General features: G+C 39.5%; 1 protein-coding gene across 1 annotated transcript in view; it reads right to left on the bottom strand.

Moving 5' to 3' along the window:
* LOC120573270 (phospholipid-transporting ATPase ABCA1-like) overlaps window positions 1-16,931 on the bottom strand; it is a 168,971-nt gene that overhangs the window by 33,801 nt on the left and 118,239 nt on the right. The window contains exons 37-42 of the mRNA XM_039822907.1: window positions 16,689-16,866; window positions 15,508-15,623; window positions 14,247-14,391; window positions 6,754-6,877; window positions 5,378-5,507; window positions 4,830-4,950 (exon numbers count right to left, since the gene is read on the bottom strand). Of these exons, the coding sequence (XP_039678841.1) occupies window positions 4,830-4,950; window positions 5,378-5,507; window positions 6,754-6,877; window positions 14,247-14,391; window positions 15,508-15,623; window positions 16,689-16,866 (814 nt within the window). The remainder of the gene's footprint in view (window positions 1-4,829; window positions 4,951-5,377; window positions 5,508-6,753; window positions 6,878-14,246; window positions 14,392-15,507; window positions 15,624-16,688; window positions 16,867-16,931) is intronic.

Below are 16,931 nucleotides of genomic sequence, written 5' to 3'. Positions count from 1 at the left end.
TCACCTAATATTCTATGTATGGACACCAGCTTTACAGCAGCTGCATTTAGTGGTGTCAATATACAGAGATGTCTCTAGTGCAAAAGCATGCTGTCCTTAATTTGAAAAAGTACTTTCTATTAAATGCAAAAATCTATAACCACAGCAGGGAGTGTAAGAATGTGATGCTCATTCAACTTAAACAGCTGCCTGCGGCTGCTGGAAATGACACCAATAAGAGCGGTAAGACTGATTCAAAACATTCACGGGCAGTAAAACCCAAAACAATGAGTTGAAAGAAGCTAAAACACTCTGGAGGTCAGAGGGGAACTGAACTGACCCCTTTCACATTGCTCCCATTATTTATATAAAAATATTGACTGACAGACCATTGGACGAGCCAACATTGTCATCCCTAAAACTCCTACCATTGATAAAAAAGAAAACTACACCACATGAGATGCAGAATCCCATCTCTCAGGACAAAGAAGATTTGAGTCAGTATCCCACTAAGATCATGTAGGGACAGTGGAAAATGAGAAGGTGGTTGATGTTTTTCCCACATCTCACTTGAAAACGTTCTATGCTGCACTCACATCCTCCCCCGCTGACCAGTCTCATCCATGCACATTTTGCATCCAAGTCTGCATCATCTGAAAATCTCACCAGAGGAGGTAAAGAAGCTCCCACTTGAAGTGAACAAAATTTTTTACAATTTAAAAAAAAAAAAATAATAAATACTGCAGGCGAACATTCAACAAAATGAGGTATTTAGTGCATGAGGTGTTTTTCCACATCCAAGACTATGTTAGGGTTTGATATGTTTTAAAGTGGTTTGAAAGCAGCGCTGTCTTGCTCGAGCACCAAAAGACGAGGCAAGGCCTTTGTTGTTGTTGCTGAATGTGACAGTTAAGACATTTAAAATTCTAAATCAAGGACAGCACTGTGTCCCTTTGAGTTATGAAAGAGTGACTACAGTTTTTTTAGTTTTTTTGGGGGTTTAAAAGTTGAAAACATAGTTGCAACATAGTTGCCTGTACAGTATATAAGTGTCAGAGACTTCAACAGTGAATGTTCCTTAAAACAGAAAAGTGACAGCATTCGTTTCTCAGTGTGAAGGATACATTTCCTGTATAGAATCCCTAAACCAAAAATCCAACATTAAAAAGACTCAGCTGTCCCAGCCGCATTCAGAATGCTACCAGGCAAATGTAAATTTAGAACTGCCACTTCAAGCCTGACAAACAATGGAATTGCATTTATGACACAGTTGGCACATCAAAAGCACTTGATTAAAGCAGAGTTGCGTAGATCCATCATTCTTTCAGTGGCATCTGGCAGCTGCACTCCGTGCTTATTAACCTGGATCACACATACTACTTTTTAGTGATAGTTTGCCGTGCTAAAGTCACATCAAAGCAGCTGATACATGTATGGAGGAAGGCAATTAAAGGATAATTCCCCTCCGACTCGCGCACCACAGCAGCTGTCATGATAAGCAGGCAGACGTCTAATCAGATGAGACAGTTGAGCGAATGTGATGGCGGCAGTTGTACAAACCTAAAATATAGATTTAGGTTAGAAAATCACAAGCTTCAGCTCCATGACACTGACACTGCTAAAATCTAAAACGAATGGTCCATTCATTCTACAAATGGCTCACAGCAGTATGAGGTGCTATCCTGAGGTACCTAAAAGCATCAGTTCCTAACCTTTTTTGTCTGATGTAGCCCTACAGCCCTATCAGATTAGCTCAAGAACCCCTTTTTCATCAACACCCATCATGATCCAAACGTTTTTTTGGTTGGTTAACGTTTTGAAGTGAATGCAATTTAACACAGGTAATTGTATTAAAGTGGTTGTTTTTTTTTTTATACAAAACAAAGTGATACTTGAATTGTCTCATTGTTTCACGAGTTCCACTTGGAGTGGCAGAGGTTGGATCTTTCAACCTTTTTATCCATTCCTTAAGTATTTATTCTAACTGCTCTGTTCACTTGCCAACTAGTTTTAACACACTCCTAATTAAATGACATTGTCTTGAGTTGTTACTATTGACTCAGATTGGTGGTGGTACCTGTGCAGTCAGCATATCGACTGTAGTACTTCACACCAATTTGTAATCCTGGGTTTCTTTTCCACAAACTATTTATATATAAATATACAGATATTTTTTAATCTTTCACAAAATAACACAGTTTCTACTATTTGAAATTAACTGAGCGGGGCACAATCTCTCCAAAAACACCAGTCAAATGCAGAAGAACCCCCTGACTGATTCATTTATAAAATTCTGGGGAAGGGAATGAAACGAAAGAATGCAAAATAATACAAATCAAAAAAAAAGAAAATATATAATTTCTGGAAAAAACTGAATACATAAAAAAGAAGAAAGAAAGCCAAGGTCAGAAACCACTCAAAGCAAGTCAAACGAGTCTTATTTTACCCACTTATAAAGTGGGTAAAAGTACAGAGTACACATGGACATACTTGTCTAGTATGCCAAGGTGCCACTCATCACTTATTACTCTCCTAAATTCAAACAGCTGTCACAAGGTTCTTTAAAACTTTCTCTGTCAACTTAGTGAGTGACTGGAAGGTTAAACTGACAGCACTGGGCCTGGAAAATACTCACAGACGGACACACTTCGATTACGGTCTCCATCGATTACAGTGCCGACACTAATGCAGCAGCTAAGTGGAGGCTAGCAGGTGGGGCACATAGCAAAATGCTCCTGTTTAGAGCAGCAGGAAAAGGAAAGGGAGGAGCAGGAATCCGACATATGATTGATGGCCTGTCAATCGCTTCAGAGGCATTCTTAGATTTATGACAGGGCTCAGCTTGTGGCGCATGGCCACCGAAGCCATGCGCTCATTGATCAATTTGTTATCTACACCTCAAATGGATGGGGCACAGCTGTGGTGCGATTCAATGAGGGCACTGCAGGAAGAATCCTGATGCCTTCTGCCACTGCACTGCTGTTTTTGTGTGGTGACGGGCCACTGTTTCTCATCTCAGAGAAATATTGTCCGCCATCAAGGTGTGTATGAACAATGGCTTCTCGTCAACAGCAGACAAGCTCAATCAAATCTAATCTAATATCTTCACATTTTTGGCACTGTTTTAAAGCTGTATTTACAGTAGAGATGAAGTGTTTTCACAAGTTTACAGTTAACAAGTTTTAGCTGAAAAATGAAAATTCCTCTCCACACCTTTCACCTTGTGAGATGATTTGTAAGACATTACCCATCCAACTGTTTTACCCAGCGCTTGTTCAGTAATTACCCTATGGAGTGTGGCGCCCGTCTGTGTCCGTGAGCAATGAGTGAAAGATTAAGTATAGTGAGACTGCAAAGACTGAGGGAGTAAAGGAGTGAAGAAGGGTGGTAAGAAGCAATAGGCTGTTAGATCGTCCAGCTGTCGGCACTGGAGCTGCAAAGCAGGCTGCTGTGGTGACACTTCCTGCTGCCACGCCGCCCGCAGGGAGGGAACATCTGCCGATGGATGAACCGTAATCTCGGCGGTGTTGAGGCACGAACCGTCACAGCACGCTCGAGTTCACCTACTGCAGGGGGAGGAAGGGCCAGAGCTGTATAGGAGCACAGACCTTTACACCCCTAAAACGCAACTGTTTGGTTCTCATGCCCACTTATGTTTGTGAATGTTTACAGCTGCTCACTCGCAACCTGTCTTTCCCATTTGCCTTGCAAACTGAATAATGCAGGTGCAAGTGGAAGAAAAAGAACTTCAAAAACTCCTCCCACCCACTCACACACATCCATAGATCAAGTGGATTACTGCCATTTAAAAAGTGTCTAAGTTCTAAATAGAAAATATTAAGATTAGATCTGACCAGAGAAAAAAACAACTGTGTTGTTTGTCTTTACTTTTTTCTTCAAAGTTCAAAGTTACTTGTCCTGCTCATAACATTTGTGCAGTGAAATGCAAAGTGGTAGCCTGACAAGCCAGGTCCACATCAAGATGTTGGGTCTGGGAACAGGGCTCAATCCGAGGGGTGCGATAAACTGTTGTCTTTCAAATTCCCTCTGCACGCAATAGGATAGCGCTACAACCAGGCAGAGCAACGAAGAAGGTAGCGGAGCTAATTGATAGATTAAACTTTTGCCGTATCTGGTCGGCAAAACTCCAAACACATCTTCCTTTTTTAAGAATGATTTCAGTGCCGTTCTTTGTTCTTTTCTCAAAGAAAAGCTTAACTCCAAGTCTTCCAGAAGACCGCTGTTCCCAGCAGCAGCCATAAGCCCGCCCACCGACTCTATACGTGATGTGATTGGCCTGACCAGAGATTTTCCAGCTCGCAAGTCAACAGAGAGTGTCTAGACCCCCCTGGCTACAAAATAAATTTGCTGCCGCTAGACTTCTAGGCTAGCAAAGTGGCATACTGAGCAAAGAATGGCTAGCGTGTGATACAGACTAATAATTAGAATACAAGTAAAAATAAGAATAAAAATAAATAAAGGCTAAAGCAGTAAGAGACAGACAAAAAGGTGTGTGTGTATGTGTGCTGTGGAAGTTTCTGGTATATGAAAATGCTAAATGTACATATATCACAACACATTGTACACGCTTGAGTGCAAATATGAAAATGTGCAGGGCAGAGGTTAAATGACAGAGTTCACCATCCTGCTGGCCTGAGGGAAGAAGCTTTCTGAGTCTATACATTGGACACACAATCAAAAACAATCTCACATTTTCAAAAAGCAAATAAAATAAAATAAAGCAATTAGTCAACCTCTGATAAAAAATAAACCACTGAATAACAAAGTGGGAATGAACTTCTATCAGAGCAATACAATGCACAAGAGGCAAACAATGCACTGCACAATACCTTAGTGAGATCATAGATCCTCAGAAGGTCGTTCTGGGCCTTGCCTTCATAAATCCGTTCACGTTCCCGAGCAACATCGACATCCTCTTCCTCTGCAGATAATGGCTTCCCTGAAATAAGCCTGGCAGAGAGAAGTCAAACCGATGTTGGCACAACACTCTTCAGTAAAATTAACATGAACTCGCGTGACAAATTATCTTGGTCAAAGTTTAAGCTCAGTGAAACAATCTCGGTAATTTTCATAAATAGTAGAAGGCACAGGCAGTAGTTTCCATGGCAACCTTGCTTTTGGAGTAAGTAAACACAAAAAATAAAAGAAATCGGGCAGTATTTGCCAAACAGATTCACAGTGCCACAGATGTTTTATATAACATTAATATGCCAGTACATTAGTAATTTAAATGACGGAGAATCAATGGTTTACCTGACCGAAACAAATACTGGATGGAAATACGTAGAAACGTGCGAGGAACTTTTTTTGGGCCAATTTTGAGTTACACGTTACTGTAATTAACTCTGAAATAACAGTTGTTGATAGCCACTTTTACCTTGGCTTGCAGAAAAATTTATACTGGATGAGGATTGTGATGGCAAACATGACAGCTCCCTGGATGGACATGGCACAGAGGTTCTTTCCCACCATGTCCCAGCTGAGTGGGTCTATGAAACGGTCTTGCCCTGATAAAGAAAAAAAAAGAAAAAAAAGAGTGAAAAACATCATGAAATATGATAGTAAACAAAGTCCATAAACACAGAAAGGGTAAGTAATTAAATGCATTATTACTGTGTCATTTCATGTTAATATCCAGCCCTTATCTACAAGCTCAGAGTATGATTTAGTAGAAACATCATTAAAAAAAAATGGAAATAGCTGATGTATGTATTCTTTCATGGACAGCCAAATGTGTCTTTGTGAAAAGTTAGAGGAGAGCTGCAATTTGACAGCTCTTTGAAGTGTTTTTGAGACATATTCATTGGTGAAAGCCAACAGTTTAAAATGCCACTTAGCCTTAAAAAATAAAATGTAAAAAAACGCTGTCACCTATGTCATGTGAGAAAATCAATGATATCCTGTACTTTTCATGTCGAAGCCTTTTTTGGCTAATGAACACTTTAAGTAAACCGGTGACAGCCCCCCCACTCTAATCATTCTGCTCTCTCTCTTTCCTCCCTCTCTCAGACTCAACAACCCTTGAGCCCGAGGGGGCAGAGTAAGTAGACAAGAAAAACGAAAGCGCTTTCAGTCTCGTTCTCTGGTAAATAGCCCCTCTCCACACTAGCCCTTTTATGTTCTGATTGCTTTTCTCTTCCTACTCTCCGCCACCGTCGCAAATGATTCCTCAAGCCACTATTTCCTGCTCCATCTCTCTAGAGATAACACCTCTCTTCTGCTTTCATGTGCTTCTTTGTCTCTTGATGGCCTCCTCAACCGGCTCCACCTCTACAGCCCTGTTCCCCTCTTCTCCCTGTCTGAATGTTATTTAAGGGTCTAATACATGGGTAAGGAATGATCAAATCAATATGTAGTCACTTTAGTCAATATGTGTACTGTATTACAAAACATTATCTCATCAACTTGACACGTTTTTGACCCCCCCCCCCCCGTGTTTGTTGGGGCCCAAGTCTTTATTTTACTTGACATTATTATACCTCACATATGATGTCAAGGCTCTGCTAAAACTTTAATTTATAATTGCAAACGCAGCCAAAACGACCCCAAATCACAGAAATGCCAATTTGCAAGGGACTAATATTATCACACAACCTCAGTGTTTGGCAAAATATGGTAGGTCATTTGCGGTAAAAAAACAAAACAAATTACAGACATGGCAGTTTCGCACAAGATTAAGATCACAGACGACCTCCGTAATTATTACCTTTCTCAAGGATTAGTTATGCTGTCATAGTTGTGGTGGCCACTTACCAAAACTGCTGTACAGGGTGGCTGTTGCCTGGTTCTTGGCCATGTCAATTAGCCCTCTGCCGAGACAGAAATGTGGGAATATCAGCAGCACCTGCTTCACTATGTTGTTGATGTGGGTGATATTCTGTTGGGGAAAATGCACACAATCACACAAACAAGATACAAATTAGTGGCAAGTTAAAGCTTTGAATATTCAAGCCCTGACTAGAAATTAGCCAGCACAAATCTAATATGTTTACTTGCCGCCTTGAATCAGCAGGGCCAGCGGCGTAAGAGGTTTGAAAGACAGTGCGCAGTGTCCTGACGCAAGCGTGGATAATTAACAAACATCCTGAACTCCATTTGCATGCTGAGCGCTGCTGTGCTGCGGGGCTCTAAATGGCACGCTGACAAAGCACAGAGCATCTGAGTTCATCTGCTTTCTTGATATTGGAATTCAGCATACGTTAGGGAACATACCGTGTGATCCATGAGGTAGCACACATACAGTATGTGTAAACACAAATTGATAAGGTGGTGCTCAGGTAAGCAGATGTTCATCCTTAAAATCCGAACTATGGGTAGGAGCACCAAGAGACCAAAAAGATACAGCTGACAAAAAAGCTCAAACTGTGAAAACACCTACAGACACTCTCTGTGTGTCTGCCTCTGTTCTTTCTTCTGATACTGTATACAAGAAAAAACAGACAGATACACACAAACACAAAGCCATCTTGACAGGGCATTTCCTGGCTACAACTTGTCTTTCTCTCTAAAATTGTACTTTCTCTTTATCACTTTCCTCCTCCCTGAGGCCACAATTCAATGGTGGCCTAGTAGAGCACAAAATAAATAGTTAATTAAAATGAGACACAATGGACCGGGCTATAACAAACTCGCTCAAATAAGGAAGGAAGTACAGTAAGGGAGGGAGGAAGGAAAGGATGGGATAGAAAAGGCACGAGGGAAGAGAAAATATGACGTTTGGCACTGCATGGCGTTCAGAAGCAAGTTCATGCATTATGCATTCTGCTTCATTGTAGCATAGTCTTCAAAGCTCTTGCATACAAGCAGGAAGACCATAAATTCATCATTTCTGTTTTTGGGCGAGCCCGAGCATAGAATACACGAGGCGGGGGTGGCAGTGCATTTTGTAAAAGCTGTGTGCAAGATTTCCAGATGATGGCCATTGTTGTTGCAGAATTTATTCATGGGTGCTCTGTGATTTATGAGTTTCACTGAGTAGGCATTCAATTAGCAGTTGAGGATGAGTGCATGAGGCCTGTCAGCTTTAAAAAACAAACAAAAAAACCCCACCAACAATCCAAATGCCAGATTTAAAGATATAAGTAACTTTACTGGATCTTTGATTACTTTTTAAATAAATAGTTCAACATTTGGGAAAATATGCTCATTTGCTTTCTTGCAGAAAGTTAACTGAGAAGATTGATACCACTACCATGTCAGAGCCAGCACCCGGTTAGCTTAGTTTAGCATAAAGACTGCAAACGGGTGGAAACATCTGGCTGGCTCTGTCTAAAGGTAATACAATCCACCAACCAGCACCCCTAAAGTCCACTACTTAATATGTTTTATCTTGTGTTAGTAACTTTCTGGAGTTTCTGCCGGGTGCCTAGAAACTGGTCCAAGAAATAATCCGGCTGGGTCTAAATTGTCTATTTTACCCTTCCGTTTTTGTACAGAAAAAAAAGATAATAGTAACTAGTGAGTGTGAGTTATCTTTAGACAGAGCCAGGTTAACTGTTTCCAGTCTTAATGCTATGCTAAGCTAATCCCCTACCGGTTCCATATTTAGCAGGCAGACATAAAAGTGTTATTGATCTTCTCATCTAACTCGTAGTTCCCAAAATGTTGAACTATTCCTTTAACCTGTCACACTTTGTTTGATCGCTTCTTCCACATGATCCTTGAAGAGAAGGCATGCCCAAATCTGATCAGAAAGGTGACAAAGCTACAACTGTACAGTAGCTCCAAATTAAAGCTGAAGAGCTACAGTATGCGGATATCTTGAATGCCAAGTCCCTTTGGCTCAACCCAATCTTGGATAGTCTAAAATAAACATTTATGCAGCGAAACAATAAAAACCAATCAGTTTTATGTGGGAGAAAGACATCATACGAGTGCTTCTATGTCATAAAGAAGAAAGCAATCAACATACAGTATTGTTCAAGATCAAAAGTAAGCACATGCATATGGTGAGATGATTTTCTTTAAATGAGTAGGTAGTCACTGGCCTAGTTTTTCTATGGCAGATATCAGAGCGTGATGAAAAGGCCTTATAGATCATAATGTCTAATCAAACTTGATGTTCGCCAATGTCTCCAACAATAATTCATCACTCCTTTTAATCTATATTTACATGTTTGCTTTAAGATAAAGGATAAAAAGAACTGCAATCACAATTCATAGCTAAGAATGAAATAAGGGAGAGCATTTAAAAAATGTATTCCATTCATCAAATCAGAATAATTTGTTTCAGATCATGCAATTTATTATGTCCAATTATTATAACAGCTCATACTAAGGGGAGCTGAGATGTGTTTAGGAACATTAATTTACAGCTCCAGTAACAGTTTTAATTGTATTTCTAGAACCAGTTTATTAGGTTGACTTCTGCCTGATGTGTTTGCCATTACAGTAAGCTAGCTAGATTAAAAAAAAGATTTTTTTGAAACAAGAGCATGACATTAACCCATATGTAAATGTCTACACACACACACACACACACACACACACACACACACACACACACACACACACACACACACACACACACACACACACACACACACACACACACACACACACACCTTGGGATTTGTTGAATGAGATAAAGAAAGTAGAATAAACAAACAGCTATGACCTTGGCTGAATGCTGCCCATCTATCTAGCAAAGGAGTGTGAAGAAAGAGACCTAATTTGAGATCAATACATGAAATCACACATCTCCTTCTGACTGGGTCTTCATCAAGAAGGTCTAAGAGGCTCTTAGTCGGAGATGATGAAAAGCTGGACAATTTTCCTCCTTAAGTTTGTGCTATATGCCCATAAATCATTTTCTAATTGTTTTGAAGGTGGTACAGTCTGCGAGGCGCATATCTGACCCATATGGCTACTTGTGCTTATTCCCACAGCGCGGCTTCATTCATAATGCAATCAGTTTTATGTGGGAGAAAGACATCATACGAGTGCTTCTATGTCATAAAGAAGAAAGCAATCAACATACAGTATTGTTCAAGATCAAAAGTAAGCACATGCATATGGTGAGATGATTTTCTTTAAATGAGTAGGTAGTCACTGGCCTAGTTTTTCTATGGCAGATATCAGAGCGTGATGAAAAGGCCTTATAGATCATAATGTCTAATCAAACTTGATGTTCGCCAATATCTCCAACAATAATTCATCACTCCTTTTAATCTATATTTACATGTTTGCTTTAAGATAAAGGATAAAAAGAACTGCAATCACAATTCATAGCTAAGAATGAAATAAGGGAGAGCATTTAAAAAATGTATTCCATTCATCAAATCAGAATAATTTGTTTCAGATCATGCAATTTATTATGTCCAATTATTATAACAGCTCATACTAAGGGGAGCTGAGATGTGTTTAGGAACATTAATTTACAGCTCCAGTAACAGTTTTAATTGTATTTCTACAACACATTCACACACACACACACACTCACACACACACACACATAAAAAAAATAATAACAATAATAATAATACACACACACACACACACACACACACACACACACACACACACACACATACATACACACATCTTGGGATTTTTTGAATGAGATAAAGAAAGTTGAATAAACAAACAGCTATGACCTTGGCTGAATGCTGCCCATCTATCTAGCAAAGGAGTGTGAAGAAAGAGACCTAATTTGAGATCAATACATGAAATCACACATCTCCTTCTGACTGGGTCTTCATCAAGAAGGTCTAAGAGGCTCCTAGTCGGAGATGATGAAAAGCTGGACAATTTTCCTCCTTAAGTTTGTGCTATATGCCCATAAATCATTTTCTAATTGTTTTGAAGGTGGTACAGTCTGCGAGGCGCATATCTGACCCATATGGCTACTTGTGCTTATTCCCACAGCGCGGCTTCATTCATAATGCTGGGAATCACAATGAGAGCAGACAGAGACAATATATGGCTCAAACAGTCGAGTTAGATTTTTTTTTTGCAGACGATACTCATGTTTTTTTAAGCTACTTTACATAGTTCTTGTGAAAAGGCAGGAGCGCTTTCAACCACCAAGTTCAAGAATTGTTATGGAAGTTGCAGCTAAATTTAGGGGTGACCCTGAATAGTCGAATATTTGATGCTTCGATCGAAGGAGCCTGATTCAACTGCCAATCTCACAGTCGAATCTTTGCAGAGGCGGTATGAAATGAGGATCATGCCATGTTGGCTAAATGGGGGTGCTCAATGTCGGATTTTACATATGTTTAACTACCCAATAAGTTAATATACAGCATATTATTTATTTATTGTTTATTTATCAGGAACATTACCTATAACATTATCACAACCAAATGTGAGAGATTAAGGTTTTTTATGATATAAATATCAACATATAATGCTGTAAATAACTATGTGCAAAGAAAGAAGCTTTTAATAAATCTTTGTGCGTGAAAAAATCCAACCGCCCCATGACTGATTTAAGTTTCACTCTCTATGATCCGTGACCCATGGAGGAGAATCTTGGCGGCAGGGATTCAAACCTTTAACTGAAAATATCTGGGAAAAGAAAATCTTTTCAATGTGGGTGCACTTTGAAATAGTAAAGGATGATCCAAAGTAAGACACAGGAGCACAGCAGTGTTCGATAGGCAAGACTTGATGAATCTGATTCGACAATGTAAATTCTTCGTCTGGGACAACACTAGCTAAATTTGTTATTTTAAAAAAAAGGGTGGAAAAAAAACTAGACTGAGTCAGCAGGACCCGATGCTTCTGTTATGTATGTATGTGTCTTTAATGGCTATTTTAAGGCCAAACACGGCAGGCAAGAACATTGTTTTTTAAATGCACTGGCCAATTTTGAGATTTTGGACTATTTGGCTTCCAAATCTTGTCTTCCTCCATTCTATCTGTATTCTGATGGTTTGTACAGAGGGGTATATTCATATATCATTCATAGCTAGATTTAAAGAACATCTTATTCCTAAAAAACATGGTGAAAATGGATTTTTCTATGGCTGTTGAAAATATTTTCTGATATATGAACCTGGCTTTATCTAATGTTCTGTTCTGGAAATGTATGCATTGCAAATGAGTGCATATTTAATTAGATAATACCTCATTTGCACATTTATATATATATATATATATATATATATATATGTGTGTGTGTGTACCGTATTCACCTTTAGTGTCCTGTCTTAAACACCCTGCCAATAAAGGATGCTGGACTTCACACAGTTCACTCCAATTACACTACATGAGGTAGGTAGGACCTGGCCACACTATGTTTATCCTGAAAAATCTATCTGTGCCCGTGGTTATCTCTGAGTGGCACGTGGTGGAGGCATTGACTCAGACACTGCTTCAAGCATACAAGGCAGGCTGGGATTGATGCAATCCACAGGGAGCTGGACAGTCCTGAGGGGAAGAAAATCTCCCATTGGTCTCGAGACAAAACTGGGGCACCGAGCCTGTAACACTGCAGCTCTGTTTCCACTCTTGGAAAAATAGTACTATGCCCAAAAGGGATCTAGGTTCACCCCGTGCTTGAAAACAGAGAACAGATTGAAGCCTGTAGCTTTACTTTTGAGCGCCATTGTTTAAGTAATGCCACCGCTGACGAGTCTACAAATGATGAGACAAAGCTTTGAAACTGTAGAAGTCGCAATAGGGGAAGACTGGATTGAGCTGTCATGTGTGAGATCTACCCTTTCTGCCTAAGTGGGGCACACTGGGGCACTGTTGTATCTACGCTAGCTATTTTGTGAAGAGTCTGTTCCCTAGAGATATCTGCTCTGAACTGGGGACACATGGAAACCTAGAGAGTTGTAACATTTGTTGATTGATGTCGACCCATCAGGTCCCCTTATCAGCTGTTAAATCAAGTCAGATTAGCAGAATTACCATGGACCTCTTAGCCTGTCAAGTCTCAGAGAAACACTATCTCTCTCCCTAATGCTTTGGAGAAGAGAAGAGCGCAATAAATCCGTCCCTTTACACTGCCAGTGGGCACCATGCTATTCATTAAATTATTACCAATGGCACCATTTATGAGTAATATGCTGCTCTAACACTGTGTCTATAAATAAAGTGAATGCAGAGACAACTAAATGGCAACAATGACATTGTTTGAGAGTAGACTCGCCAGCCGAGAAATACAAACTAATAATGAATGTTGTAGATAATGGAATCACAATGCAAATGAGGCAACCTCGTTAGGAGACCGGAAACATCCCATGCCATAGCCGAGCGGCGCCAGAGGAAACATCAAATCAGAAACAGGCACGTCGGAGAGGACAGAGTGCGCAGAGGCAAAGTCTTTCAGACAACATTACGCTCCATCTGAAGTGTCGGCTCAGAGCTGTGGGAGACATTCTGACGAAGCATCAGATGGATGAGCAACTCGTCATAGAGCGAAAGGACATTGCATCTGTCGACGAGGAATGACTGATCGGCACAAGGCTAAAAATATAAAATGAAAAAATATCCCAAAGTAGGTGATTAATGCTAATCATGCAAATAAAAATTAAGTCGACAAGTGAAATTAGACACGTTTAGTTCAGAGAACAAATGAAAAAGACACCAAGACAAGTAAAGTACAGTAGATACTTTTCTCAATCACCACCACCTCTAAGGCACCAAGGTCCTGTTGAGAGCTCTGGCTGTGACATAAATTGTACAGTCAGAAAAGGCCTATTTCTCTCTTCTTTTTCTTTTAATGAAATGTAATTTAAATTCTAATCAAAAGTGAAATGACTGACAGTCAACATCCTTCGCTTTCCATTTCTTATACAGGTCTTTTTTGGTGTGTTTGTCTTATGATTCCACCGAGTCTGTAGCAGCTTGCAGTGAAAATGAACACATGCTGAAAGATTGATGAGGAAAGTCCTCAGAATACTCAATACTCACCAATCGTTTAAACATTAAAAGAGAATAGTGAAAATAGCTTCTTTGAAAAATCCTTGAGAGGATAAAGAAAATACATTAACATTTATACCAGGTGGGTACACACTCCACTCACATGCATAAGGAAGCCTTTGCTTCGAAAAATAGAGCATTTATCAAGGATTCAAGTCAATTAGCCATCCACTGCTATAGCGTCCAAATATATTTTTTATAAAGCTACTCTATGGGAGCGTGAATGTCTGTGTCTGCTGTTTCAAAGGAAGTGTGTCTTCCACGGTGTTAGAATTGTGCATACATGTATTTGAGTCATTTGTTTTTCTCATCCATTCCAGAATACATGTACAGTATATGTGTGTGTGTGTGTGTGTGTGTCTGCCACTTACATCATCATTAATGAGCTCCATAACAAAGGTGGCTATGCTGCCGTTAATACCAATGAAGAGGTTGATGCAGGTCAGCACTACGTAGGCTGTGCTGGGCACGCTGAAGATAAAGGAGGCGGGGTACATCATGGGGGTGATGGACCACCTACAGAAAACAAGACACTGTCACACGAACAGTGCGGGAGGGCAAACAAGGATCCCCTGACCACATTTAGCAATACCACTGAAATAGACAAAGTCCAAAATAAAACAAAAGTACTTAGAAAAACACAGCGTGAGGACAATCACTCATTACACTCAACACCAGGGTTTATGTGAAATCTGTGGCCAATTTAACGTTAGGAGAATGAATGCCGTTTTCAATTCATAAATGCAGATTACCAAGTCAGTTGTACTGTTTCATGGCATCACCCACCAGACTCTTCTGATCATTTGAATGCTCAGTAAGTGACCCATAAAACACTGCTGAACAATAAATACCACCTACGCTTTGGCCTGCAGTAGTTCAAGTTCTGTATTAGAGGTAGTAGAAGCAAGGTCCTGCTCTAAGTGTCACTGAAGCAGTAAAACAACCTCAAATAACATTTTATATATTAGTTCAGTATAATCATTTGGCATGCAGGCAAAAAATAAAAATATTTTATATTATAAATATATTCTTTTACTTTTTTGACATTGTGCGACCCATAACTATCTACTTCATACACATCATTAACTTAGACAGATAATGATGCACACAGCCAGTACATTGCACTCATGCTCTGATCACCACCATGGCACGCTACCTACTTAAAATGAATCAGCTTCAATGAATGTGCTGCACATTTTGCTTGGAATAGTGCACAGTAGCAGATACCCATACATTTTATTTTATCTACTATAGATGATGTACCATGAAGATCTAATTTTCTCAACTTAGAACTTATGTCTGGTAAAGTATGATCATTTCTTCCTATCTGCATTTACATTTTTCATTAAATATACTGTAAGTGTGGTCGGACTGTAGCCTATATTCAGTGCTAAAACTAGCAAATGCAGAATACATTATACAGTATATTATGTGATGATGTTGAACAGTGTGGAAAAAAGGACAATCTAAATAGTATCTAAAAAGGAACAATTCATGATCCAAGTGTCAAAAAGGGTAACCCAACAACTAAAACCAAAGAATAGGAACCTGCTATAATTCCTAAACTGACTGAAAATTATACTTTGAAGAAGATAGTTAAGGTGCTATTGGAAGTATTGAGAATGTACTTACCCATACAAAATAAGCAGCAGAATCAAAGCAGGCAGGTTAGGAGGTGAAACATAAGCTTTTTGTTGGAAGCAGAGGAAGATCACAATCACAATCAAGCATGGGATGATGTAGTTACACTGTCAGAAAAAACAAAACATGCAAGACAAAAATAAGCAGCTATCTCCATTAAAAGTAAATGGTCAGTGTATGATTAAGAAATTAATACTTCAAGGCATAATTTTGTCATTTTTTTTCAGACTGAAAGGACGTAAAACGATGAAATCTGTAACATAATTAGCACTCAGATACATCCCTCTTTAATGTTCAAATTAATTCGGTGAATAACAGACACAACTGAGTTTCTTGTGTTTGAGGCAAGTGGTCGCTCAATGATACATTGAATTGAGCAATGATTATTTAATATTTGTTTAAATCCAGCCAATATCAAAAGAAGGCTGAACATTTTTTTTACTTGTAGGTGTAATATTCCCTTTGGCTGCAGAGCTCTTTAAAAACAAATCCACTGCTTTCCAACGGGTGAATAAAAGATATACTATAGATCAAATTAATATAATATATTAAAATACAAAGTTGACACTGAAATATTAAGGTTTTTTTCAACCTGGATTCCTTTTAATATCTACTGTTGATAGGGCATGTATACTAATGCAGAGAGCTTCAGGCTAGAATCATTAGAGTGGCTCCTTAGGTACATTTGTCTTCCACTCACACAGCACCATAATGATGAGCGTCCTGATGCCTTGTCTTTACAAAAGCTTCCTGATAAAATGTTTACTTCCATTCTGCCTCAGGGAAACTGCCGGTAAGCCTGTTGAGTGTAACCAGGGGGGGCAGCCGGTGTCAATAATTACGCCTCAGAAAATAACCATTGCTCCGGTGAAGCTTTTTCCCAGAAGCCAGCAGTGTCAAAGCTACATTATCAATTACAGTGGATGTTTTTTTTTTTACATACAGCCTTAGGTGGGAAAAAATATTCAGGATAGCACAGGAGAAGATCATCAAAGTAGGTTAAAATGAGGCCTTTGGCACTGAAAGTTGAGTTGGAGGAGTCACATTATAATACATGTCTTATAGTTTTTACCTAGATTTTATTCAGCATGCAAATAAGTGGCCATGCTAAATTGTAAGAAATTATGACCAATTATGAGGTGATGCAGCATCCTGATGAAGCAGGTACTTACCATGTCCCAGGCAAAATTGGCCAACCAGTAGACCGTTGGGTTAACTCCACTGACAAATTGTAGATGCTTGGCTTTGTTTACCCTCTCTTGGATGAGGAAGAGGACAAAACTGGCAGGGATGAAGGACATGGCAAAGATAACGCAGATGGACACCACCAAGTCGGTGGAGGTTGTGGCCCTATGATTGAATGGAGCACAGCAAACAGGAAGTTGACTGGAGAGCTATTAGTGTGTACGAGGATA

The sequence above is a fragment of the Perca fluviatilis genome, chromosome 14 (genome assembly GCF_010015445.1).
Source record: "Perca fluviatilis chromosome 14, GENO_Pfluv_1.0, whole genome shotgun sequence".
Taxonomy (NCBI): Eukaryota; Metazoa; Chordata; class Actinopteri; order Perciformes; family Percidae; genus Perca; species Perca fluviatilis.
The sequence above is the reverse complement of the archived record's forward strand: the minus strand, read 5'-3'. Positions and strand labels throughout refer to the sequence as shown.